Genomic DNA, 22,046 nt, shown 5'->3' on the forward strand with positions numbered 1-22,046 from the left:
TGCGCCGGCTTTCCTTCAACATCACACTTTTGCAGCGCTACATCGCTGCTTCTTTTGTTTCAACACCTACACTTGGCAGGGAGCGAAAAAAAAGGCGGCTCCTCCCCATATGCACATGAAGCTAGGCTTCATCTTGGATTCGGGACTGGAAGAAGAGGGAAATCTTGCATTGCATGGCGTTTTCCAGTGGCTACATATTATCACCATCTTGCTGGCACCCCTTTCTTCCTTTGAGAGAAAGGGAGCGAATGTATCATTTTTCTTATCCGACTAAAAGAATGGGCGAAGGGTGGGTGGGCGGCACTTGCCCTTGACTTGATCGATGGGTTTGAGTCAGTCGGGTCACATTTTTGGCATTGTATCTGGTGTTTTGTCACTTTATCTTTTTTTCACTACGCTCAAAATCACCATTTGTACTATTTTAACATCTCTACGAAGAAGAGGCGTCGAGGGAAGAGTGGTAGAAAACTCATGGTATGTGTGTGTTTGTGTGTCGGCTTTTGTGCCGTATTATCGACACCGGTAGCTATAATCAGTTCGCAAGGGAACAGAATGAGAAGATTGATCATATATCCACTGCCTGTGTTAGATCTTGAGTCTTTTCTCTTAGTACCCCATTCGAACAGTCATCCCAGCTAGCTACCCAACGAAATGACGTGCGGAACGGAGCATCTCAAGGCTCCTCCAGGAGACTACTCCACGGCCCTGTTGCGAAACCGGCGGCTTGGTAGCACAGGCGCGGGTCCCGGGGTCCGAAGGTATGATGGAGGCTATGAGGTGGCAGGTCAGAGATTTGTATCGCGCTGGTAGTGGGTATGCTCGCTATGATCATGGGAGTGGCAGGCAGACTTACAAGAAAGGCCTCTTTGGAGCATTGTCTGGGTGCCCATACGCTTCATGTCTAAGCAGTGCATGTATATTAGTCTTCATTGTGTTACGATCCGACATGAAACCCTGGAGGCAAACCAGTGATCAAAGGAGATGGCCTGGCAGCGCCCAGGGGTGGTTGAGACATGACGTGACGGCTATTGCACGTATCAGACCCTTAAAAAGGGGACAAAGAGACCGGGGAAGCTTACTCGGAAGGTGTGCTGTCCATATCGTGACCCTGACTGTATGCGGACTGCATCCATATATCTTTGGGGGCATTGGATAGTTGGCCGAAGACTCTATCCCTGGGTAGGTAATTAGTACTTGGCTACCAGAAGCCCTTTGACTCAGGGGTTTCCGTGTACGTTTGTAGTTTAGTTAGGAGAAACATAAGTCTGAAGAGTATCTTTGTGGGCACTACAAGGAAGCTGGATCGAGCCTTGGATGTGTTTGATGGATCAGGTCCTTACTTTCGCCCATGTCGGCAAATCTAAAGGCTCCGATATCACAGGCGTTCTTTTCAGTAAAAAAGTCGTCTCGTGGATCTGAAAGACGCTCCTTCAGGGTGTTTAGCACGGCCTTCCATCGTCGTGAACCCCAACTAATATCTCTTGTGTATGCAGACCAGATCTCTTGTGCAAACGCAGATGTTTGCTCTCGCCGTGTTGGGAACGAATGGATGAAACGCATACGTACCATGGACTGATACGCTCCTCCCTCTTTTGCTTTCTCAAGATGTTCAGAATAACGGCAGCCTCTTTGATAGCAAAGTGATCGGCAATGTGCTGCAGGTGCTTCAGACTCCAATCAACTGCAGACTGTGGACAGCTTTTTGACCAAGCAACAACGTATAGGCTGAATATCAGTATGTAGACATCGAGGATATGCGGTATGCTGTGTGAATGCTGTTTACCCGTGCTTCCAATAGGCAGCTTATCCTTTGCGACTAGGTCGCAGTCCGTCATCTGAAGAACCGATGCGACGATCTCCTGGACGAGGGTCAAGATGGCAGTATTTGCTCGATTACACTGAGCGGCAACTTCAGGATCACAGCTCTCGGAACAGGACTGGATGATCTCCTCGCAGAGAAGTATTCGGGCTATGCGAAGCACGTTCCACATCTGGGTGATCATGCGATCGGGGTAGACGTCATATACCCTTGGGAATCCTGCGGGTACCATCCTTGCTCCATCAGGATCGGATAAGCTTTTGCGTTCATACGTCCAAGCTGGGCTCGCTTCAGTTGCAACGATCTCGAGCTTTCGATCAAAGTACTCGCTCTTCGTTATCCTTTCTTCCGCCGTCATAAAGCCCTTGCGCATCTCTGCGGCTAGATCGGTTATGTCAAGCATCAATCCGCTGAGCTTCCACTTCGGATAGTCAGTATTGACGAATTGTGCTGCGTGTACTCGTATTTGTCGTATGGAAGGATCCACCACTCGCCCGGTGCTCAATGAGCATATCGTCGCGTTCAGGGAAAGTCCCATCAATGCCCGTAGCTCAGTGCCTTCCTTGAACGACTCTACACCTCGCAGTTTGACCAATGTGAGAGCGCCCTCGATATGGGCGTGTCCTGATGTGTTGATCTCCAGGGCAGACTTCATGATCTTCTCAAAGAGATCCAGCAACAACGCGCCTTCGAAAGTGGATGCCGCTTTTGCTGTCGTGGAATTTTGCAGGGCGATGTTGATCTCCCGTAGTGCTTGACAGTACTTTCTGCGTCCTAGATCTCTTGCAGTCTCCGAAGAAACCTGATGGGACAAGAAGGCGAGACTGACCGCCTCGATGCTCAAAGTAAGATATTTGGGCGCGGATCTTGGGTCTAGATAGTTGTATAGGAAGTCCCATGTGCGACTAAAATCGGAGACATAGTACGTGAAGAACATGTCTCTACCCAGTGTCAAAAGGTCTTGGGGTAGATGTCGAACCTTAAGCTTGACTTTGGGTTCGCCAACACATCGTTGCTTCAGTGGGGACCTTGTCTTTGCTAGGGCCTTCGTCCGTACAAAGTCGGTCTGGTCGCTGATCCGAATGTTGATCGTGTCGCGATAGCCGGTGCATGCTGCTCCCACTCGAATGCAAGAGTTGCAACTTGGCTGTTGCAGATCACACTGGATGTGTCAGTAAGAAATCCCAACTTTGGATTCGAGGCATACTCGTAGTCTTCTCTCCCTACATCTTTCGCAAAACTTGGATGGTTTGCCGCGGAACACCATCAGATTCTCTGCAGCGTGAACGGGTTGTCAATCTGTGGGCCTGTTGAGCCTGAATTGATACTAAAAGAAATAAAGTGTAGATTCAATCTAATTGACAAGTCTCATTTTACCAAGCAGATGAAAGTGGTTGTGTGGTGTATAAGGCTGCCGGCAGCATGTAAATGACTGGAAGCTGACTGCCGTACTAGTCCCAAGAAGGAATGCATCTCGTGCTGCGTCCACTAGCGCGATGTAAGCATGAAGGACGACTGCCAGCCAGTCGCGTAGGGGGTAGATGTTGCATTCCGAGGTCTGGCCTATTATCTAATAGTCTGAACTTACTGATGAAACGCCTCAAGAGGTTATCAATGTTCCACAGCCGCGTAACTCGCAAATAGCTTTAGCCGCTACCTACATCATCGTGCATGGATTTCCAAAGAAGTGAGGTGGGTGGGAAGAAATCAGGGCACCCGATAAGACATATGTCGCGCCTCCACCTCCAAGCCAGGTCCTATCCTTATCTACAGCTCGAGGGCGAGCTATACATGTATCGTAACACGGCGCACATTTTGAGCGCATCGCGGGAATCGATGAAATCTTGAAAAGAAGATAGAGGTGCATTCCATGCTTGCAGTCGATCTAGATCTTTGATGAACAACGAAGCCTAATCGCTATCGTCGTATTTATTTCCAACCCCAACATCACCTAGTAATATGTCATCAGGCGCCGGGCCCCTGTGATTCCTCACCCACTCTGTCTCTACGCGGAAGAAGATCCATATCCATCTTCGCAACACCTCGAGAACTTCCATTGTAAAGATGCCCCCTTCCAAATCGTTGAAATGATCCAGATGCACACTGAGTTTCAGACTCCATGTGCACCTCAGCATTGCGTCCACTACAATCGCTGCATAGTAGAATTCTTTGGCATGGAACCAGCGATGCCGTCTTAGACCCCGTGGGTATTCTGGGCTATCCCGAGTACGGGCATTGGAGAAGAGGGTAAGATCCCAATCCTTGGCTACGTCCCAATAGAAAGAGTAGCCAGAGTTTACCACCACTGCGACGAGCCACATACGGAACAACGTCGCTTCCGAAACACCAAAGCGTGAAGGATCAGGCGAGCGTTGCAGAGCACTCAGTATGATGACAGGAAATGCGGTCGAGTATTTCAGTGCGTTGGCCAGATGCTGGCCACCCCATCCTGTCGCTGGACTGATCTGACCAGTTTGCTTGTTCGCCTTCTGAACACGATAGTATTCCGTGATACACTGCCGCAATCGAATCATCGAGGGTATGGCAATGATGAAGGGAACCCAAAACACGCCGCCGCAACTTCTGTTTGGAGGCCCTGTTGAGCTGTGCGACGACGAGAAGAACATGCACAGTGAGACGAATAGATCGCCCAGCACCTTCGCATAACTCGTCAACGCATCGGCGAGCAGAATGTCTCCAAACTTTCCATCTTGTGCTTCTGCGATGCCGCCGATCGATATACGCTTTAGCGTCGCTAATGTACGAGTCCGTCCATTGCGACTAACGAATGGCAGCGGTATGACGAAGCCAATGACCAGTACCAAGAGGTAGAGGTTTGGCAGGATTTCCCAAGCGGCAATGTCTGTAGGGCTGCCGTGCGTAAGGGTCCAGAATAGGAGCAGCGAGAGGGCGAGCGGGATGGAGAGGAAGGTTGCGATACGGTAGCAGGAGAGGTGGTGCGGGATATGGCGGGGTGAGGTACGGCCCGGGTAGCGGATCAGACTCGGGACGTCTATCTTTATGAGGGTGAGGTAGTGGAGGTTTAGACCCCAGGCCCAGATGCCTGTGCGGCAGTTAGTAAGGTGGTTGAGAGCAGATGGCGTGAGCGTTCGCATACCCAGGACTATTATAAGAGCGACGCGATACGGCAGGGGCAGCACGCGACTGAAGCCATCGATTTCTGGCTCGACGGCGGGATCACCGTCCATTTCTCGAATGCGCGCTCGGTGCCGTGGCGGTTGCTGTGTCCCAGCCTGTTCTCTGCCGTATGATCATGAAGCTCCTCGATGCAAAAGAGACCCCCAATTGGACCCTCTCTTCACAGCTATCTCCGGTCGTGTTGGCGCAAGGGGTTGCAGATGTCGCGATAGCGTGTCCACTTCCCCAAGGCGATGGCATCAAACACGCTAGCTGATTTACAAGCCACTCTCCAGCCGCCGTTGCGTTACGTCAGCATGGGCTTCAGCCTCACGCGCGCTAGCTGCATCGTGCCTGGCGGAGTGGATCTTTGGTTTGTGCGACGACCGCGGGAGCTTTGCCTAAAGCACAAGGCCATGACGCGATCATCGCGACGACAAAGTGACGCTTCTCCGCCGTATGCTATTGGGTACCTGACTTTGGAGGGAAAACAACGCCTAGATCTCTAGGCTCGCTGCACTACTTGCTTCTTCTCCACATACCAAGGTTTCCATTGACTGTCCCTACTTCGTGCGTCACACCACCCAGCACGACACACAGCACCTTCCACTTCATCTCTGTCACTCTAAACCTCCACCCTTACCTTCCCCCACTTCCACCTCGTCAATTGAAGGCAGACAGCAGGACCAACAGCAATCATGTCGCCTCTCTCTGTTCCTAAAATTTTCATGGCTGGCGGCGCCGTCGGCTTCGGCTACTACCTCTTCATGCGCCAATACTGGTTCCCCAACCCGTACAAGACACAGGGCGTCCAGAACATTGAGGATCGCTTCTCAGCTGGCGGAGGCCACCCCACGCACACACCTGCTGGAGGAACCCAGCGCGGTACGGGTACAATGAGCTCCCCAGACTTAAAACCCTGGAAGTACATAGAACGGAGTTTGCTGACATCAAGCTTGTAGGCTCTGCGTCCGCAAACGAAGGAAGGCACGACGGCCCGAGCAAGGGCCCAGACTCGGAGCACTTCAAGAAGAACATCAGCGACCAGCAGAGTGAGGTATGTGGCACACTGATTTCGATGCCCAAGAACTGTGCTAACGTGCGATAGCCTGTCTGGCCGAGCAAATTCAACGAGATACAATACAACAACCCCAAGGGCAAATAAGCGACTCCGGAACGATCGAGCAGACACAAAAGCATGGCAACATATTGCCAAGGGGCATTGGGCATCTGATGAATGGCATCATTGGCGTTTGGCAGATAGCGATGCACGATAGCATCCGGTAGATTTTTGAAACCCTCACTGTTGCGGCCAGTTGAGCGCAATGAGGCCCCCAGATAATCGAGAAATAACAAAACCAACTTTCCAAGGAGCGCCCAATGCTGTGTCGCTGTCAGCGACTCTCGCTACCTGATGAAGTTCATGCTGTTCCGCGTAGCTATGGAAGTGGAACTACACATGCCAGGATCATATTGACGAATAAGCAACGTCACACCGCAACAAAACGAACCGATGTAATGCAGCGAAGGAATTCAGCAAGACAGTGTTCACACGCGCTGGCTGTTTGAAAGTGGGACGTATACAAATGCTGGCGATTATGTACGAAAGAGTCAAAGGCCTAGATCTTCGCATTGCCCGTTTTCCTTGCGGCTGTGTTCCTAGCAGCATCCAACACAAATGCTACATGATGGCTCAAAGCCACCAGATCGCCGTCAGCATTGTGTACCCACACTTCCAAGTCCATCCTACCGTTTGCCACCTTCTTCATACCCGCCCTAACCTGCAGCCACTTGACTCCCTGCGGCGGCAGCGCTTTCTTGATGTCCAGATTCAGTAGGAGGGTTGGATACCAAAAGGGTCCCTCTCCTTCGCCCTTGATTGACTCAACCATCAGCGGGAACATGTCTGCGACAAAGCCGACCGAGGAATCCGTGAAGTTTGTCCCATCAGAGAAGCAGATCCACTCATCAGCGAGATGCTTTAGGCTTCGTCCTTCCCGAGGGAAATAAAACTTCACCCTCTTCGTCGCTTTTCGGAAGTTGGCGTGCGGCAATTCTGGTTGGAGCCTCCAGTTTGTATCTTCATCATTTTCCAGCTTTGTCAGGTCGACTGACGGGACGGGCGGTGAAAGCTTGTATCCGACATCTTGGGTGAAGCCCTTTTCCGTATCCATGTTGGAGTTTGTGACGTACGCGACGACTTCCTGTCGGCCATCTTGCTCCATGGTCACATGTACGATAGACGTTTGGCGACCAAGTTTAACATCATCGACTTTGTATGTTGCGGGCCCGGCTTGGGTCCGTCTCAGGAACTCAATATGGAGAGCTATGGTGTGTGGCTGGTTCTGCTTCGCCAAAGTTGTGCTGAAATGTGTTTTGACTACCTCCAGTATGCTAAGAAGTCGAGATGTGGTTAGTCAAGGGTGTGAAGCAGAATGCGATGGGCCTTACCATCCTGTAACGTAGCCACCATTAGGAACTGTTGCCGTTAGTAAAAGCGGATGATGTTATCTCTGCTGGGGTCTAAAATACCGCTTCCGATGCTCCAATCATCGTGTAGTGTACATGAGTACGTGTTGGAGGACAGTTTCTGTACTGCAGTAGCTTCTTCCCAACTCGGCATCTTGATAGCCTAATAGTGCGAAACTTTCGTGCGTTTGGAGAACTACTAGGTCTATATGGTCAGGCTATCGTTGTTCGAGGTTGTCGCAATGCCGTTGACCTCGGGAGGCCATGTGCAGCTATCGCGCCGCTAACGCCAAAAGCAGAAAGAACCTCGGTCATGGTTGCCCGGAGTTGTGGGGTTTACCCCGGTCGACTAATCATGGCCAGCCGTCTCAATGCGCTGCGTCTGCCCTCGGTATTCCCAGGTCCGTTAGAACGCGACGGGCTATGTCCGTCTTCTCATTCTGGCATCCTTCTACTTTCACTCTACCCCCTCCATAAGATTCCTTGGCTCGGTACTGATAATCAACACGACACCGATCTTCAACCACTAAGATGCCGTCCGAAAGCCAGTATCCTAGCTTGCCGATCCCAGACGTTGATCTGGTAAGTTTGACATACGGAGATAAGCTCTTTTGTGGAACTAATGCTGACGTTTGTCTTTAATCGTAGTGGGCGTTTCTCTTCGAAAGGAATGACAGGCCGTACGCAGATGACAAAGGTATGTTCTCATGTTTTGTCAACATAAGTAATCACTAAAACGGGAAATAGTAATCTACTTTGATCCCTACACTAAGCGGTCCTACACATACGCCCAGGTCAAAGATGCCGCTATCAACTTTGGCAAAGGGCTAAAGGCACTCTGGGACTGGCAAAAAGGCGATGTCCTCGCTTTATACACACCTAACTGCATCGACACACCAGCGATAACATGGGGTTGCCACTGGGCAGGCGGTATCCTGTCGCCAGCCAACCCAAACTACACGGTCGATGAACTTGCGTTCCAACTTAAAGACTCTGGTGCAAAGGGCCTGGTAACACAGCTACCTTTCATCAAGAATGCGCAAGAAGCGGCAAAGAAGGTTGGCATTCCTCTTGACCGTGTGATCGTGATGGGCGACCAGAAGGATCCTTCGTACCAAGTCAAGCACTTCACCAGTATCATCAATACAGCCGGATCTTCCAAGTGGCGGAGAACAAAGGCTAGCAATCCATCGGAGGACCTTGCATTCTTGGTCTACTCCAGCGGAACCACAGGTCATCCCAAGGGTGTGATGTTGACCCACCGCAACATTGTCGCCAACACGATGATGATCAAAGCCGCGGAGGCTGGTAAACTGCAGCCCACAGGAGGAGCAACTGGCGAAGGCGACAAACTGCTGGCTTTCCTGCCCTTCTTCCACATTTACGGTAAGTTCCTGCATGCGCTCATCTAGGTGGTTCTCAACTGACTTCGACTAGGTCTCACGTGTCTAATCCATCAAAGCTTGTACTCTGGTCTCCAACTTGTTGTAATGCCGAAGTTCGACCTGGAGGACTTCTGCAGGTTCATTCAAGAGCTCAAGATAACATTCGCGTATGTGGTCCCACCGATCGTTCTGCTCTTAAGCAAACACCCTCTTGTATCGAAGTACGACTTGAGCTCGATCCGGATGATGAACTCTGGCGCGGCGCCCTTAACAAGAGAGCTTGTAGAGGCAGTTCACAGCAGACTGCAGATTCCTGTCAAACAAGGATACGGTCTTTCAGAAACCAGCCCAACAACGCACACCCAGCCCTGGGAGGACTGGGACAAGACCATCGGATCTGTGGGCAAGCTTCTTCCCTACCAAATAGCGAAGTATATGTCTCCAGAGGAAAAGGAGATGGCGGTCGGTGAGGTTGGCGAACTATGGATCAAGGGCCCGAACGTCTTCAAGGGCTACCTTAATAACCCTGAGGGAACCGCGCATGCAAAGACAGCAGACGGGTACTTCAAGACAGGCGATGTTGGATACCAAGACAAGGACGGAAACTTCTTCATTACCGACCGCGTGAAGGAGCTCATCAAGTACAAGGGATTCCAGGTACCACCCGCGGAACTAGAGGGTATCCTGGTCTCGCACCCGAAGATCAACGACGTAGCGGTGATTGGCGTCTACTCGAAAGACGATGCCTCCGAACTTCCACGCGCCTACGTTGTACCCAAAGATGGATTGGGCAAGACGGACGAAGACGCGAAGGAGATCATAGACTGGTTGAGCGCCAAGGTCGCGCACCACAAGAGACTTCGCGGCGGAGTGAGATGGGTTGATGAAATTCCGAAGTCTGTAAGCGGAAAGATTCTTAGGCGGATGCTCAAGGTGAAGGCGCAGGAGGAGGAGGATAACAAGGCGAAAGCGAAGTTGTAGATTAGCTTTACCTCGAAACCGCAGTATATACATATCAATATACACGCGTCTCTTACCAGCTGGACCCTTGAATCTTTCTTTAACTGTTGATCGCTCGCGCCCTCCATCAGCTTTCTTCTACCTCATCTCTTCTACTCACCTGAATAATCTGGAGGACTAATTCTCTTTTCACCAAGCCTTCTCTCGTCCAGAACCGTCAATACCGTCATATATCCTACGTGCAACCTTGCATGATCAGCAACATGCAGAGTGAGTCAGAAATTTAGAGGATATTGATGTGGCTCTTCCAAGCTAATGGCATACCAGCCCCCAAGCCCACGCCGACCCCCAGGGCTGCTCCGGCTCCCAAAGCCACTACCAAGCGCAGAGCGGAAGAAGACTACGTTGAAGTTGTTGGAGAAAGGATAATTAAAAGGCGCTTCGAACCAGTTGCCAAGATCTTAACTGAGAAGGAAGAACTGGACTCTCCTTATCAGATTTCCGTCAGAGTACATCCAGACCTCGAAAGATTCCCTGGCGCACTACGCAATGCCCTCCAAAAAGCTTGCCAGACAGCGTTCTACACGCACATATCAACACTCCAGGCTGGTAGTTTACCCGAGTATCGTCAGACTTATAGCATCATATATGGTACACGCGTCCGCTCTGAGTCGATCACCTTCAACAACGAAACCGAACATTCGAATATCCTGGATCTCAGCATAGCCAACATCACCCTATTGAAGTTCTTCGCCGAGCGCCACAGCACCATGCTAGAGAAACGGTCATTCCAAGAGCAGAAACATATGGGACTCACCAACCCAAAGTTCCTAGAGCTTTACAGCGTAAGAAGGGGCGATCTGGGTTGGGGTCTGGACGCAGATGGGTGCCTATCTATCTACGCATCTTCGCTAGTCGAAAAAAAGACGAAGGAGCATGTTTGGTACGTCCAGGCTGACGATTCTCTAGTGCTCAAGGGCGAGAACTGAGCTGTCCGGAAGAGCTTACAGAGAGCTGAGTACAGAAACAGGGAGCTAGGTCAGGTATGAAAGGCATGACCTAGGTAGTGATGATATTCGAGGTTTCGGAGTTGGTCGGAGTGTTCCCGGGAATGGGCCGGCTGGTTGATGCTAGAATTTGGCGAGGTGGTTCTTGCTGTACTTTTTGCTTGGCTGATTGCAATGGCAAGTATCACCCTTTAGCATTGAGAACGTTCACCTGAATCCAGGATGCAAGGTGGTGGCTCCGTTTCCGTGCAAGCTCTGGAGTGAGGCTGCGCACATTCGAGCGATGGTGATCATCCACTTCCAATCATCACCGAAGATGGTCTGCGCACACAAGTCTTTCTGTAAGGAATGTAATTCAAGCCTTTAAAGTTGGTGTTTGTGGTTACCGTCCAAGAGCATCAGTTGATCGGGGAGAGCACGTGCCTGCTTACAGCTAGCGCCATCTTGGCACCACCGCACAGCCGAGCCAAAATTACCCTCTCAGATTTGCGACTCTGAACCCATCTATCGACAACATCACGACCGTCACGATGCCGAAAGAAGTCAAGCAGAAGTCTGGCCTCATCGTTGGCCTTAACGCCGGCCACAGTACGTCTCCCCGCTCGCCGCTCTCGATACGCACCGATCGCTACAGATGAGAAAATTCGTGGATGGAGGCTAACACGGTCTACAGAGGTCACCCCCAGGACCCCCGCTCCCAGGATCTCGAGGAGGAAGGGTTTCCTGTCGAAGCGCACTGCCTTCGTCCGTGAGATCACCAAGGAGGTTGCCGGGTACGTTCCAATCCGAACTTTTCTGCAGAGGGACTGCGCAATTGTTCGCCGAACAGCCCGCTAACTTGACGTGTCTACAGTCTTGCCCCATACGAGAAGCGCATCATCGAATTGCTCCGAAACTCCAAGGACAAGCGTGCCCGCCGCCTAGCGAAGAAGAGGGTACGTCTCCCACCCTAGCACACCACGACCGACCTCCTACCCGCTCCGGCACATCCAAGTACGAACATCAACTAACACATCACAGCTCGGTACCTTCGGTCGCTCAAAGAGAAAGGTCGACGAGATGACCCGCGTCATCGCTGAGTCCAAGCGCGCTGGTCACTAAACGGTTTACGAAACGCGGTGGATGAAGCAACACGGCGGACGAACGACCAACTTACTTTCCGATTTCTTCCTGGGTGTTCGGTCTCTTTTCACAACGGGCGGCTCGATACGATCTCGGAACGTCACAACATACCACAAAAAGTATGACACGATTCATCGGAGTATGGCAAATGGACAATGATGGTTCCTGAACGTACCTAGCATGTGTCACTCAAAATCATGAAATGTGACGATTGGTTCACGCCAAACCAACCTGTCCCAGTGCACCCATGCGCGTGAGGTGCTGATGCGTTGATGCCTACCTAGCATGGATGTCAAATTCCTACTCTATTGCCCTTATCAATGGCAGAGTAAGGGCCGAGAAATGCTTATATTGAAACGCGCCTTGCTCGGAGACGAGACTGCTCAGGCTTCACACTTCCTTGTGTGGGTGAGGCCTCGAGCAGAGGCGTGGACATTCCAACAACTTATATGATGTCTTCTTTTACACTTCCAGACGACTTGCGATGCGGTACAGCACATGCAACTCACTTTAATATCTCGATCAGACAGTAGCAATGATTGGGTATTTCAGATTGTTTGCGGGAAGTGAACATCATGCATTAATCGTAATTCTGTCGAAACCAGTAAATGCTCCAATATGACTCCATGTAACCCTGCTAGCCACAACTGTGACAGCATTGTCGTTTAGTCGTCGTGGCCAATCTTCTCCAGTTTGCCAATCTCGCGCTTCTCGCCAGTCTCGCCCACGAATCTGATACGGTCGATACGCGTCTTCTCGCTATCGCCCTCGGCGTCCGCGACAAACAGTACTAACGAGTAAACGTTCTGGAACTTGACGAAGCGCAGTTCAAGCTTGGCCGTTTGTGTCTGCTCATCCCAATCTGACGGCTTCAGCTCGATCGTCTGAGTCGCTGGGATGTCTTCGGCCTCTTCGAATCCCAGGTTATTTGCCCTGTTGGTCCAGACGTGAATGGTCTTTGGCCGTACTGGCGCTTCGTCGTCGTCTTCGTCGCCGGGTACGCAAGACGTGATGTGGATAGTGTGAACCTTCAGGTTGGCCATGAAGGGTACGTATAGCATGAGCTGGTTATCGACATCGCTCTCTACCCAGTCCTTCTTGCCTTCTGAGCCGGTTGCTGCACCCTTGCCCTTGTTGAGCGAGCTCGGTTGTGATGTCTCGAAAAGCGTCTTGACGGTGCCGAAATCGCTGTCCGCGTTGAGAAGATCGAGGCCCCGTGGGTCCACGGAATCGGTCACGTCGGTGTATCCGCGTGGTAGACTGGCGCCTATCCACGGGCCGCTTCCACTGCTGCTGCCTCCTGCACCAGAAGCGCCACTGTTTCCCTTTCCATCGTTCTCTGCCTCCGTGGCGAGGGTCTTGATCGCCTCGGAAAGCTGCTGTGGATTCGAGCCGGCGTACTTCTTTATCTGCTGGTTGTTCTTGCAGATGATGAACGTTGGGGTACTAACAAGCGTTAGAAAGCGCTCAAATATGTGGCCGTGCTTGGAGAATGTGCATACTTGGTGACGTTGTAGCTCTGTGCAATCTGCGCCTGCTGTACTGTGCTGACTTTGGCGAAGGCGATCTGTCCGGGCCGAGTGAGTTGACCGGCTAGTTGGTCGTATACGGGCGCAATCGCTTTGCTCGACGTGTTTTCTTCATTGTAGACTGCAAGTACCACACATTAGCATCCGCAGTTTGCCTCGTAGATGCCGGGTCGCTGCTTACAATTGATGACTACAATGCGCGAAGAGGAGAGCAGCTCGCTCAGCACTGCAGGCCTCGTGATTTCGATGACCCTGGACATGGCTGTGGGTGTATTGAGGAGCTGGTAATGTTGGCTGTAGAAGAGGCGCGACTTGCACAGAAGGAAGCGCCCGACAATTAGTGGGGCGCCATCAGCGCGGGGTGGTGGCATTCCGTCACCGACGTGTGTACCTAGGCCGGGTCCCATCTGCAGGCACCGACACCTGCACACGCGGCAAGGCCACCCCGAAGCTTCCAGAAAGATAAAGCTGCAATCGCGAACAGCCGCCCAAACATCTGCTCCCTCAACATCACTGGCGCCCAGGAAGACGACCACTCGCCGAGTCTATATCTGTTCCATCGCCGTCGGAGCATCGTCCTCGCCATCGCCCGCCAACCACGTCCATCACCGCCGACCGCGGTGACTGCCCTGTGAAGCCATACAGGCCCACGAAGGATTGGTAAGCGCCCCTACCGGCGTTGACCGTCCGCGACACTGTGAACATCCACCTAATCGCCTCTATGGCAGGCCCAAACAATCTCCTACTCAGCTTCGCCGAAGCAAAGCTTCTACACATCGCTAGCATTATCCTCCTGGTCGAACGGAGCGACGCCACTCGAAGAGCCCATAGCTGGAACTGCTGGTACTCCCGCGCCATTCTGATAGCCAACGCGCCCGCTGCTTTCCTTCTCGCCCACGGCCTCTACCGACTCCTACGCGCATGATGTCGCACGTCGTAGTATTCAACTCGTACGCGAGGACTTTCAAGATCCCGACCACGCCCACCAAGTACTTGACAGAGGTGCGCGATGAGGCGTGCCAGAAGTTTGGTGTCAACAAGGACCAGTTCACGCTCAAGTACGCCCCAACATGACAATACGTTAATTCACTACTGACCAGTGTACAGATACAACAACAAACCTATATCCCTATCGCAACAAATACGGCTCGCAAACCTCCCCCAGGGCGCCCGACTGGAACTCGTCCAGGCCTCGCGATCACCCACCGTCATATCCGTAGCGCTCCAGCTCCCCGCGACCGAGAAGAACGTACGCCTCACAAGCAAGTTCGCGAGCAACACTTCGTTATGGGAGATCTTGCGACACTTTGAGAGTGGGCAGGGGGCCAACTACAACTTCACACAGCGCGGTATTCCCGAGATGAGCGGCGCATCTGGTGCTGGCAGGCTGCACTACGAGCAACCTGTAATCACTGTCATGCCAGGTCACAAGGAGCAGGCCAACTTTGTTGAGCTACAACAGACTCTCAGCCAACTGGGATTTGATAGCGGCTCAGCATTATTAAAGCTGTCCTACAGGAACAGCGGAACGCCGCTGGAAGAGGCCATGGCACAGATAACGCAATACTTCAAGTCCAGCGAGCCTGCGTCTGCTGGTGCCGAAGGCGCACACGCTTCGACAACTGATCAATTAGCCTCAATACCAGACCCTGCCCAGGCAGCTCCGGAGGCGACAGAAGTCGTAGCAGGCGAAACTGTTCGTAACGAAGAGCCCGATCCACAGCCCATGGAGGTCGACTCCAAACCGGCCGCTAAACCTACACAAGAGCCCGAGGTGTCTACCGAGAACAACGCGGCTGAGAGCATAGAGAATACTTCTCCAGCAGCAGCATTGGCTGCGGCAACGTCAACAGCGTCGTCCGCACCCGTAGAACCCGTTCAATCACCAGCACCGACCTCCCAACCATCATCACAGCCATCTGAACAATCTCGCAACGTCCAGATCTTCTCTGCGCCAACATCGTCCACTCCGCAAGCAGCGCGAAATGCCTTCAACGAGAACGACTACCTCCCTACCATTGAACACGCAAAAGCACATCAAAACGCGTTGTTGACCAAGACACGCAATACGCGTCTGTTGTCTGACAAAGAGTTGGAGGAGCAAGAAAAGGAGCGGCAGGCCAAGATTGACGCTGCAGCCGAGAAGGGCGGCGCGCTCCGCATTCGGATGCCGGATAATGCGCTCATTCAGATGAACTTCACAAAGACCGATACCGCCGTCGGCCTATACGACTTCGTACGCGGCTTCCTGGAGAAGAAGAACGAGCCCTTCCAGCTCAAGAACACGGGTCCAACAGGTCGACTCGTCCTCATTCCCCAGGACAATAAGCGCTTAGTGCACGATCTACGTTTCTTCAACAATGAGCTCGTCACGTTCCTATGGGCAGACAACGCTAGCGCGGAAGCAAGGGCCAGCCGACATGTGCTCTCGCAGGAATCGCAAGCGAAGGCGCAGGCGCTCAAGGTCGAGGAACCGGTACGGGAAGAGAGGGCTCAGCCGCAGGCTTCTCAGGGCCAGACGGTTGCCGACGGCAAGCGCAAGGCTAACATGAGCAATGAGGAGAAAGAGAGCAAGCTAAAGAATCTGCTCGGGAAGGGCTTGTTCAAGAAGAAGTAGAGGTATTGCAGATGGGGATGAGATATTAGACATTCGCGTGTTTCCAGACGAGCATTTTCAGGGAGTTTGGCATCGGCGACGGAGCGCTTTCTTCTGCAGTGCAGTGTATTCTGCCACTTGGAAACTAGTTATTAGTAGCAATCCAGGATCATGATCAAGAACATCACAAAACTTCCTTTGCACGAGTTCACTCAGTATGGAAAGCTGCCAATTGGTACCGAGGAGTCCAACGTCGCGTGTCGGGGTGGGTCAATGATGCACTTTTCCAGGTTGCTAATTAGCGGAAGACGCCTACCCAAGCTAAACCTTGAGTGAACATATCTCCTTCCTTTCGACACCATCACAGTATCATCATCATCTGCACAATTTGCTCTGGCAAGAAATTCATTATGAAACGCCCTCGTTGATTCGATAGATTCGTCATTGACAGTGATTATGGCTGGCAGCCTGTGTTCTCGTTCACCGCGCGTCGCAATCGGCACCAACCGGGCTAGATCGCCTTTGCTCCCAGTAAAACACATATGAATCGGGCGACGCATAAGAGCATGGAAGCTGTGGCAGATATGATATGATGACCTCGATATGTCCCTGAAAGGCCTTCATTGTCAACTGAACTCGCAAGGGCACCAGGCCGTAGCATCCGCTAAAGTTTCGTCTTCACCTTCGATCATGTTTACATAACTGGATACAGCGTGCATGCTTGACGTTACAAGGCAGCAACTCTCTCCTTCACCGTGCACCACAATAGCCAGATTCGGTCGTCCTGCCGCCCGAGCTAGCAGCAAGTCACCCTCACCTTCACCGCGTGTGCGGCAGTCTCGACAGATAGTCACTGTTTCCAGCTCAAAGCTCCGTTGCCTAAACACGACAACCCAACAGGTCCGCAGACACGGTAAGTACTCGGCGCCGAACCTGCCCAGCAGATACTGGCACTAAAACAAGCAGATGCAACCAGAACACATCATCCTAAGCTCAGATTCGAGCAGCTCGGGCGACGACGACGATATCATCTTCGTCCGATCGGTCGAGAAGCCACGCGCCCCGAAAGGCAACGGCCGTCCAACCAAAAAGCGCGCAAACCCCAACAACGTCTCAGCTCAGACGGTTTCCCCAAGCCCGGCGGCCAAGAAGCGTAACGGCGGACCCCAGGATACAAAGCGTACGAAAATCAACAACGTATCGGCTCAGGCTGTCACTCCTACCTCTGCGACCAGAAAGCGAAGCGAGGGTGATCAAGCTACACCGCGCGTCAACTCCAACAACATCTTCGCTCAAGCTCTCTCCCCAAGCCCTGCGGCCAGAAAACCAGTCAGTATTGGTCAAGGTCCAACGCATACAGAACCCGACGACTTCTCGACCTGGGCAGTCTCCTCCAGCTCTGCAGCTAGAGCACAGATCGGCGATAGAAATGCCTTGGCGATTGCTGCTAAGATCAACACCACGGCGCGTGGTCCAGGACAGAACACTACATTCATGCTCGCGACACGCAAAGTTCTGGAAGCAGCACTGGGCAAGGAGGCCTTGGAAAGCCAAGAGAAATCCCTCCTGGAAGAGCAAAAGCGTACTGATCAGTACATCGCGCAGCTGGAAGAAGCAGTCAAGCAGAAGGGAGGAGTAAATGTTTCACACAACCTCATCGCCCAGAATCATATAGCCATGTTGAAGGCAAGATATGAGGCAAAGGAGAAGACTGCCTCGACAGAAATCAAGATACTTCGCGAGAGTAACAAGAAGCTCACAGAGGATAAGACAAAGCTCACGCGCAGTGTCAAGCTAGTTCGAGACGGACATGGCGCTGTGGAGGGCATGGCTCAAGACGACGCTAGCGCGGAGATTCAGATACTTCGTGAGACCAACGAGAAGCTCTCTGATGAGAAGAGTCAACTGTTGCGCACCATCAGTGTCATCCAAGATGAGACTCGTATGTGGAAGACCAAGGCAAAAAAGAAAGAAGCTGCCGGAGAAGATCTGGACATACTGCGCGAACGCAACGCAAAGCTCACAGGAGAGAATGCTGAACTTGTACGCAATGTCAAGCAACTCAAAGACGAGCACGGAGAAGATCTGAAGATACTACGTGAACGCAACGAGAAGCTCACAGGAGAGAACACCGATCTCATACACAACGTCGAGCAACTCAAAGATGAGCACAGTACTCTGCGGGCCAATGTCTCCGCCTTGACACAGGACATCTGCGACCAGAAGAAGCTCTTCGCGTCCAAGAAGATGCGACAGTCCAATGGAGACGTCAAGGCCGCCGCAGCTGAGAACAGAAAACTCAAGAACGAGATCAAACGCTTCAAGGCAAGGAACAAGTCGTTGACTGAGCAAAACACCGACCTGTCCGGCAAACTCGCCGAGCTGGGTACTGAGTGCCGTACTGCTATCGACAACCAGAAAGCCGCGAAGCAGTCAGCGGAAGAAGCTTCAGTCGCACGCGAGCACATCGAGAAACTGCAACAACAACTCGCCAAGTTGGATGGAGACTTCCGCGAGCGAGGTGAACAGCTTGCCGAGCTCAGCCGAGACTCCGAGTCGAAGCACGAGATGAAGCTGCAGAAGAAGGCAGCCATCAAAGACAAGGGCCTGCTACAGACGCGAATGGTCGGTATGTTCACGCACTATCGGAACCTCTTCAAGAAGAATAAGGCTCTGCTGGAGAAGCTGAAGTCGACGGCTGAGGCGGGAGCAGCTGGTCAGGAAGGAAAGGCTTACCGTAAGGAGCTGAAGCTGTTGAAGGGTCAGCCGCTTGCGAAGCTCAGCGAGTTCAAGAACCAGGACTAATCAACTTTATCGGCGGCCGTGCACGGCGAGGAGGGTGTTGGAATCTTACGAGAGACTTTCTTCGCGGTGCTACAAGCGGGCGTCTACTTGGTGGATTAGTATTATGAAGGAATACTTGATGTACATCGTCGATCATGTTGGTGTACGAGGAGAGGAGCTTGTCGGCTGTATCATCACCGCGGCCTTTCATGTCTTTCGGACTGGAACATCGGCTGTCAAGAGTATGAGCATGGCGATCTCGTCGAGTTACTAGTCAAGCTCTAATTTCCCCTAAACCTCCTACAATTCTCTAATACGTAATCGCTGTGACGTATAAATGGCTAATAGAGGCTGAGAGGCATCGCGGTACGGAATGAGTGTGAGTGAGATGAGGGGTGACGAAATGAATGCTTGCAACTCACAGGTAGAGTTGAGTAGGTGACTGCGATCCGTGACATGCATACTGCGCCCGAGATCACAAGATAGCATGTGTGTTTGCTATCTAGCCCACGCGCAGCACTCATTGAGCGCAACTTATTTAATTTCCAGATTTGTATAAGACAACCTATCTCTCGCCATCCGGTACCGTTCTCTCATCACACCATTACATTATGTCCACTTCCCAACAAACCAAACAGAAAGCCATGGAATCTACTCTCCAGCGCCTCCAAAACGAGTTGAACAGCATGAAGAACGACACAAAAGATCTCCCCAGCGAGATCAACGACCTGCGAAACAAGAACGCAGATCTCGCGAGCAAAATGGCTCTCGTCACCGCAACTGTCGCCTTCACCAACACTGTCAATACGCTCACCGCTGAAAGCACAGCCAAGATCCGCAACGACGCAGACGAAGGCAGGAAGACCATCACGGATAAGATCAAGGAATTCCAATCCCTGTTGGAAACCTGCGTGGAAGAAACCGTGAGGGGGGAAATGGTTCCAAACATGGTTTCATGTCTGGTAATGGATGAGATGAAGACGGAGGCAATGCAGGAGATGCAGAAAGAATACGCGAGGAAGGCTGTGACTGTTGCGGGGCCGGAATGGATTTATGAGAAGTTGGAGTGGATGGTGGAGAAAGCGCTTGAGAAGGTTATGAAGAGGATTGACGAGCTTGAAAAGTAGCTGATAGCCACGATGGAAAGACCGGGGAGGGAGGTAGTTAGATGAGACGTCGGGCAGATGGCTTTTGTCTTTAGATCGGTGTATGCATCGCCTCCACGTGTCTACCCCAATTTTGTAGTATTCGTTATCATAAGCGTGACACAAAACCCTGATTGCATAGTTATGGATATAGAAAGGCTAAATCATCGTTCAGACATGCAACCGGCTCGTGACTAGGAGACTCTTAAAGGTCGAGGACGGCTATCGAGCTCATAACATGCGTACCACGAATTAGAAAACCGTTGATTTGCCATGTAATCATGCGATCCGGTCATTCGGTTTGTGACAAACCCACAAGGGATGTAGTGTAGTAGCACTATAAGACATCCGCTTTCTCACTTCTTCCTATCCTGTTCATCTTAAATCTCATCACCACAACGACAGGAGACACAGACTCAATGGACCCCCCATTCCTCCACAAGAAAGACATCCAACCAGCCACCCAAACCGCCAAAGATGCTAGCCAACTTCTCTTGGAGGACATCAGTGCAATCAGAACTGACATACAAAGTCTTGCCCAACGATTCGATCGTATGGAACGCAATATCAAAGCCGCCAACAAATCAGGACTAAATGAAAGACTCACTTCATTCACCAAGGCGGTTGCCGCCAGGAACAGTGATGGAAAGTGGGTTAGAGCTGAGGCTGTCGAGAAATTGACTAAAGAGTTTAGGGAGGAGGAGGAGAAGATGGAAGAATCGGCATACTACTGGTTCAGAGACTTGAGAGAATGGCTGAAAAAGGGCTTAGCGAATGTGGAGGAGACTGAGAAGAGGTCCCGTGAGCACCTAGAGGGGGTGTCGAAGAGGATAGATGCGGTCATGGACGAGCAAGAGTAATTGGGGAACAAATTTGCCTAGCATAATCGTAAAGAGCAGTTAGTGGTGTGAAGACATGGGACATGGGCATGGACAGGCCTAGAGCTCAGTGGATTTCTCCGTGGTGAAGACGTGAAGTCATGGGTTGAGCAACTAAAAGTCATGGTGCTCTTTCCGAGAACATGCCGTAGCATCAATCTCACTCCTCGCGCGCAACGCAGTGTGTCATGTCGCCCATATCAAAGCACGAGAACATTCCAACTTCATTCTTCGACCAACTTGTACGTTCTCTAGACTTCGCACCATGCAAACAGACAAACCAGGCCATACCATATAAGTAAACCACGGGATAAGTCAATGGAAAACAACGAAATTACGAAATGTCACTTCCCATCCAACCAATTCCTTTCCGTGAGGAGATCAAAACCCTGATTGAGCGCATCGCAGCTCTACAGAAGGAACTCAAGGAGAAGACAGACAGACTCCACTTCCTCTATGGCTTCGAACTGAGGTCTTCTGCTGCGCCGGTAGGCAATAACAACGACGATGAAGGAGCCGAGCACGACAAAGATGATGAAGAGAGTGAGGATCAGCAAGAAGTCGAAGCAAAGAAGACACACGTCAAGAAAACAGCTGCCAAGACGAACGTCAAGACACGAGCCGTCAAGAAAACAAGCGTTAGTAAGGACGGATGCAAGAAGAAGGAGCCAAGATTATGTAAAAAGTGTGAGGAGAACTACCTGGAAGATAACGCCCGTTCCAATTGGGTGAACTGTAAGGAATGTAGAGATAAGAACACAGAGGTGTGGAATGAGGGACGGGCAAACAGGGAGCGAAAGCAGAAGGAGCAGAACGCAAAGCAAAAAAAGCAACAGGGAGATGAAGTCGAAGGAGACGAAGTAGGGGACGAAGTAGAAGAGGCTGAGGAAGGAGATGAAGAGGATCTAGAAGAGGACTCGGAAGAGGAACAGGAAGCAAGGAAGGACCAGCGCAAGCAACCTAAGAACAAGTCTGGAAAAACTGCTTCAGAACAGACTTAGCTTGTCACCCTTGTGTAGTTCCAAGTATAGCACCATCAAAAATCTCATATTCATCACCCCAAATGCGAATAACCTAAGATAATATCCCCTTTCTTCCCCATCGTTCATGTTTATGCCTGCCCAGGACCCAATCGCTCATGCCATGGTATAGTACCCGAATGAATGACGCCAGTAAATGCTTCGACAAAGCTCGCTGAACCCATTTTGATGCCG

At 51.6% G+C, this 22,046-nt stretch overlaps 13 protein-coding genes across 13 annotated transcripts; 9 read left to right on the forward strand and 4 right to left on the reverse strand.

Annotated features, from left to right (window-relative positions):
- Positions 1 to 1,075: 1,075 nt before the first annotated feature.
- J4E93_007286 (uncharacterized protein) lies at positions 1,076 to 3,086 on the reverse strand (the record flags this gene model as incomplete). Its single annotated transcript, XM_049345196.1, has 3 exons — positions 1,076 to 1,175; positions 1,567 to 2,981; positions 3,027 to 3,086. The coding sequence occupies 3 exons, from the start codon at positions 3,084 to 3,086 to the stop codon at positions 1,076 to 1,078; spliced, it is 1,575 nt and encodes a 524-aa protein (XP_049197426.1).
- Positions 3,087 to 3,729: 643 nt separating this feature from the next.
- J4E93_007287 (uncharacterized protein) lies at positions 3,730 to 5,028 on the reverse strand (the record flags this gene model as incomplete). The annotated part of the gene is made up of 2 exons (XM_049345197.1): positions 3,730 to 4,883; positions 4,938 to 5,028. The coding sequence occupies 2 exons, from the start codon at positions 5,026 to 5,028 to the stop codon at positions 3,730 to 3,732; spliced, it is 1,245 nt and encodes a 414-aa protein (XP_049197427.1).
- A 627-nt stretch (positions 5,029 to 5,655) lies between these two features.
- J4E93_007288 (uncharacterized protein) lies at positions 5,656 to 6,122 on the forward strand (the record flags this gene model as incomplete). Its single annotated transcript, XM_049345198.1, has 3 exons — positions 5,656 to 5,848; positions 5,920 to 6,014; positions 6,066 to 6,122. The coding sequence occupies 3 exons, from the start codon at positions 5,656 to 5,658 to the stop codon at positions 6,120 to 6,122; spliced, it is 345 nt and encodes a 114-aa protein (XP_049197428.1).
- A 454-nt stretch (positions 6,123 to 6,576) lies between these two features.
- Positions 6,577 to 7,182, reverse strand: J4E93_007289 (uncharacterized protein; the record flags this gene model as incomplete). Its single annotated transcript, XM_049345199.1, has 1 exon — positions 6,577 to 7,182. The coding sequence occupies one exon, from the start codon at positions 7,180 to 7,182 to the stop codon at positions 6,577 to 6,579; it is 606 nt and encodes a 201-aa protein (XP_049197429.1).
- Positions 7,183 to 7,957: 775 nt separating this feature from the next.
- On the forward strand, positions 7,958 to 9,792 carry J4E93_007290 (uncharacterized protein; the record flags this gene model as incomplete). The annotated part of the gene is made up of 4 exons (XM_049345200.1): positions 7,958 to 8,008; positions 8,075 to 8,123; positions 8,174 to 8,812; positions 8,864 to 9,792. 4 exons carry the CDS (start codon positions 7,958 to 7,960, stop codon positions 9,790 to 9,792), a joined length of 1,668 nt encoding a protein of 555 aa, XP_049197430.1.
- A 242-nt stretch (positions 9,793 to 10,034) lies between these two features.
- On the forward strand, positions 10,035 to 10,760 carry J4E93_007291 (uncharacterized protein; the record flags this gene model as incomplete). The annotated part of the gene is made up of 2 exons (XM_049345201.1): positions 10,035 to 10,041; positions 10,099 to 10,760. 2 exons carry the CDS (start codon positions 10,035 to 10,037, stop codon positions 10,758 to 10,760), a joined length of 669 nt encoding a protein of 222 aa, XP_049197431.1.
- Positions 10,761 to 11,308: 548 nt separating this feature from the next.
- RPL36 (60S ribosomal protein L36) lies at positions 11,309 to 11,879 on the forward strand (the record flags this gene model as incomplete). The annotated part of the gene is made up of 4 exons (XM_049345202.1): positions 11,309 to 11,366; positions 11,452 to 11,551; positions 11,632 to 11,713; positions 11,799 to 11,879. The coding sequence occupies 4 exons, from the start codon at positions 11,309 to 11,311 to the stop codon at positions 11,877 to 11,879; spliced, it is 321 nt and encodes a 106-aa protein (XP_049197432.1).
- Positions 11,880 to 12,565: 686 nt separating this feature from the next.
- Positions 12,566 to 13,689, reverse strand: J4E93_007293 (uncharacterized protein; the record flags this gene model as incomplete). The annotated part of the gene is made up of 3 exons (XM_049345203.1): positions 12,566 to 13,346; positions 13,403 to 13,550; positions 13,611 to 13,689. The coding sequence occupies 3 exons, from the start codon at positions 13,687 to 13,689 to the stop codon at positions 12,566 to 12,568; spliced, it is 1,008 nt and encodes a 335-aa protein (XP_049197433.1).
- A 664-nt stretch (positions 13,690 to 14,353) lies between these two features.
- J4E93_007294 (uncharacterized protein) lies at positions 14,354 to 16,046 on the forward strand (the record flags this gene model as incomplete). The annotated part of the gene is made up of 2 exons (XM_049345204.1): positions 14,354 to 14,487; positions 14,537 to 16,046. 2 exons carry the CDS (start codon positions 14,354 to 14,356, stop codon positions 16,044 to 16,046), a joined length of 1,644 nt encoding a protein of 547 aa, XP_049197434.1.
- Positions 16,047 to 16,991: 945 nt separating this feature from the next.
- J4E93_007295 (uncharacterized protein) lies at positions 16,992 to 18,830 on the forward strand (the record flags this gene model as incomplete). The annotated part of the gene is made up of 1 exon (XM_049345205.1): positions 16,992 to 18,830. One exon carries the CDS (start codon positions 16,992 to 16,994, stop codon positions 18,828 to 18,830), a length of 1,839 nt encoding a protein of 612 aa, XP_049197435.1.
- A 590-nt stretch (positions 18,831 to 19,420) lies between these two features.
- On the forward strand, positions 19,421 to 19,936 carry J4E93_007296 (uncharacterized protein; the record flags this gene model as incomplete). The annotated part of the gene is made up of 1 exon (XM_049345206.1): positions 19,421 to 19,936. The coding sequence occupies one exon, from the start codon at positions 19,421 to 19,423 to the stop codon at positions 19,934 to 19,936; it is 516 nt and encodes a 171-aa protein (XP_049197436.1).
- Positions 19,937 to 20,373: 437 nt separating this feature from the next.
- On the forward strand, positions 20,374 to 20,814 carry J4E93_007297 (uncharacterized protein; the record flags this gene model as incomplete). The annotated part of the gene is made up of 1 exon (XM_049345207.1): positions 20,374 to 20,814. The coding sequence occupies one exon, from the start codon at positions 20,374 to 20,376 to the stop codon at positions 20,812 to 20,814; it is 441 nt and encodes a 146-aa protein (XP_049197437.1).
- Positions 20,815 to 21,173: 359 nt separating this feature from the next.
- Positions 21,174 to 21,833, forward strand: J4E93_007298 (uncharacterized protein; the record flags this gene model as incomplete). Its single annotated transcript, XM_049345208.1, has 1 exon — positions 21,174 to 21,833. One exon carries the CDS (start codon positions 21,174 to 21,176, stop codon positions 21,831 to 21,833), a length of 660 nt encoding a protein of 219 aa, XP_049197438.1.
- Between the last annotated feature and the right edge of the window lie 213 nt (positions 21,834 to 22,046).

Source organism: Alternaria ventricosa (genome assembly GCF_023758065.1).
Source record: "Alternaria ventricosa strain BMP 2768 chromosome Unknown scaffold_13, whole genome shotgun sequence".
NCBI classification, from domain to species: Eukaryota; Fungi; Ascomycota; class Dothideomycetes; order Pleosporales; family Pleosporaceae; genus Alternaria; species Alternaria ventricosa.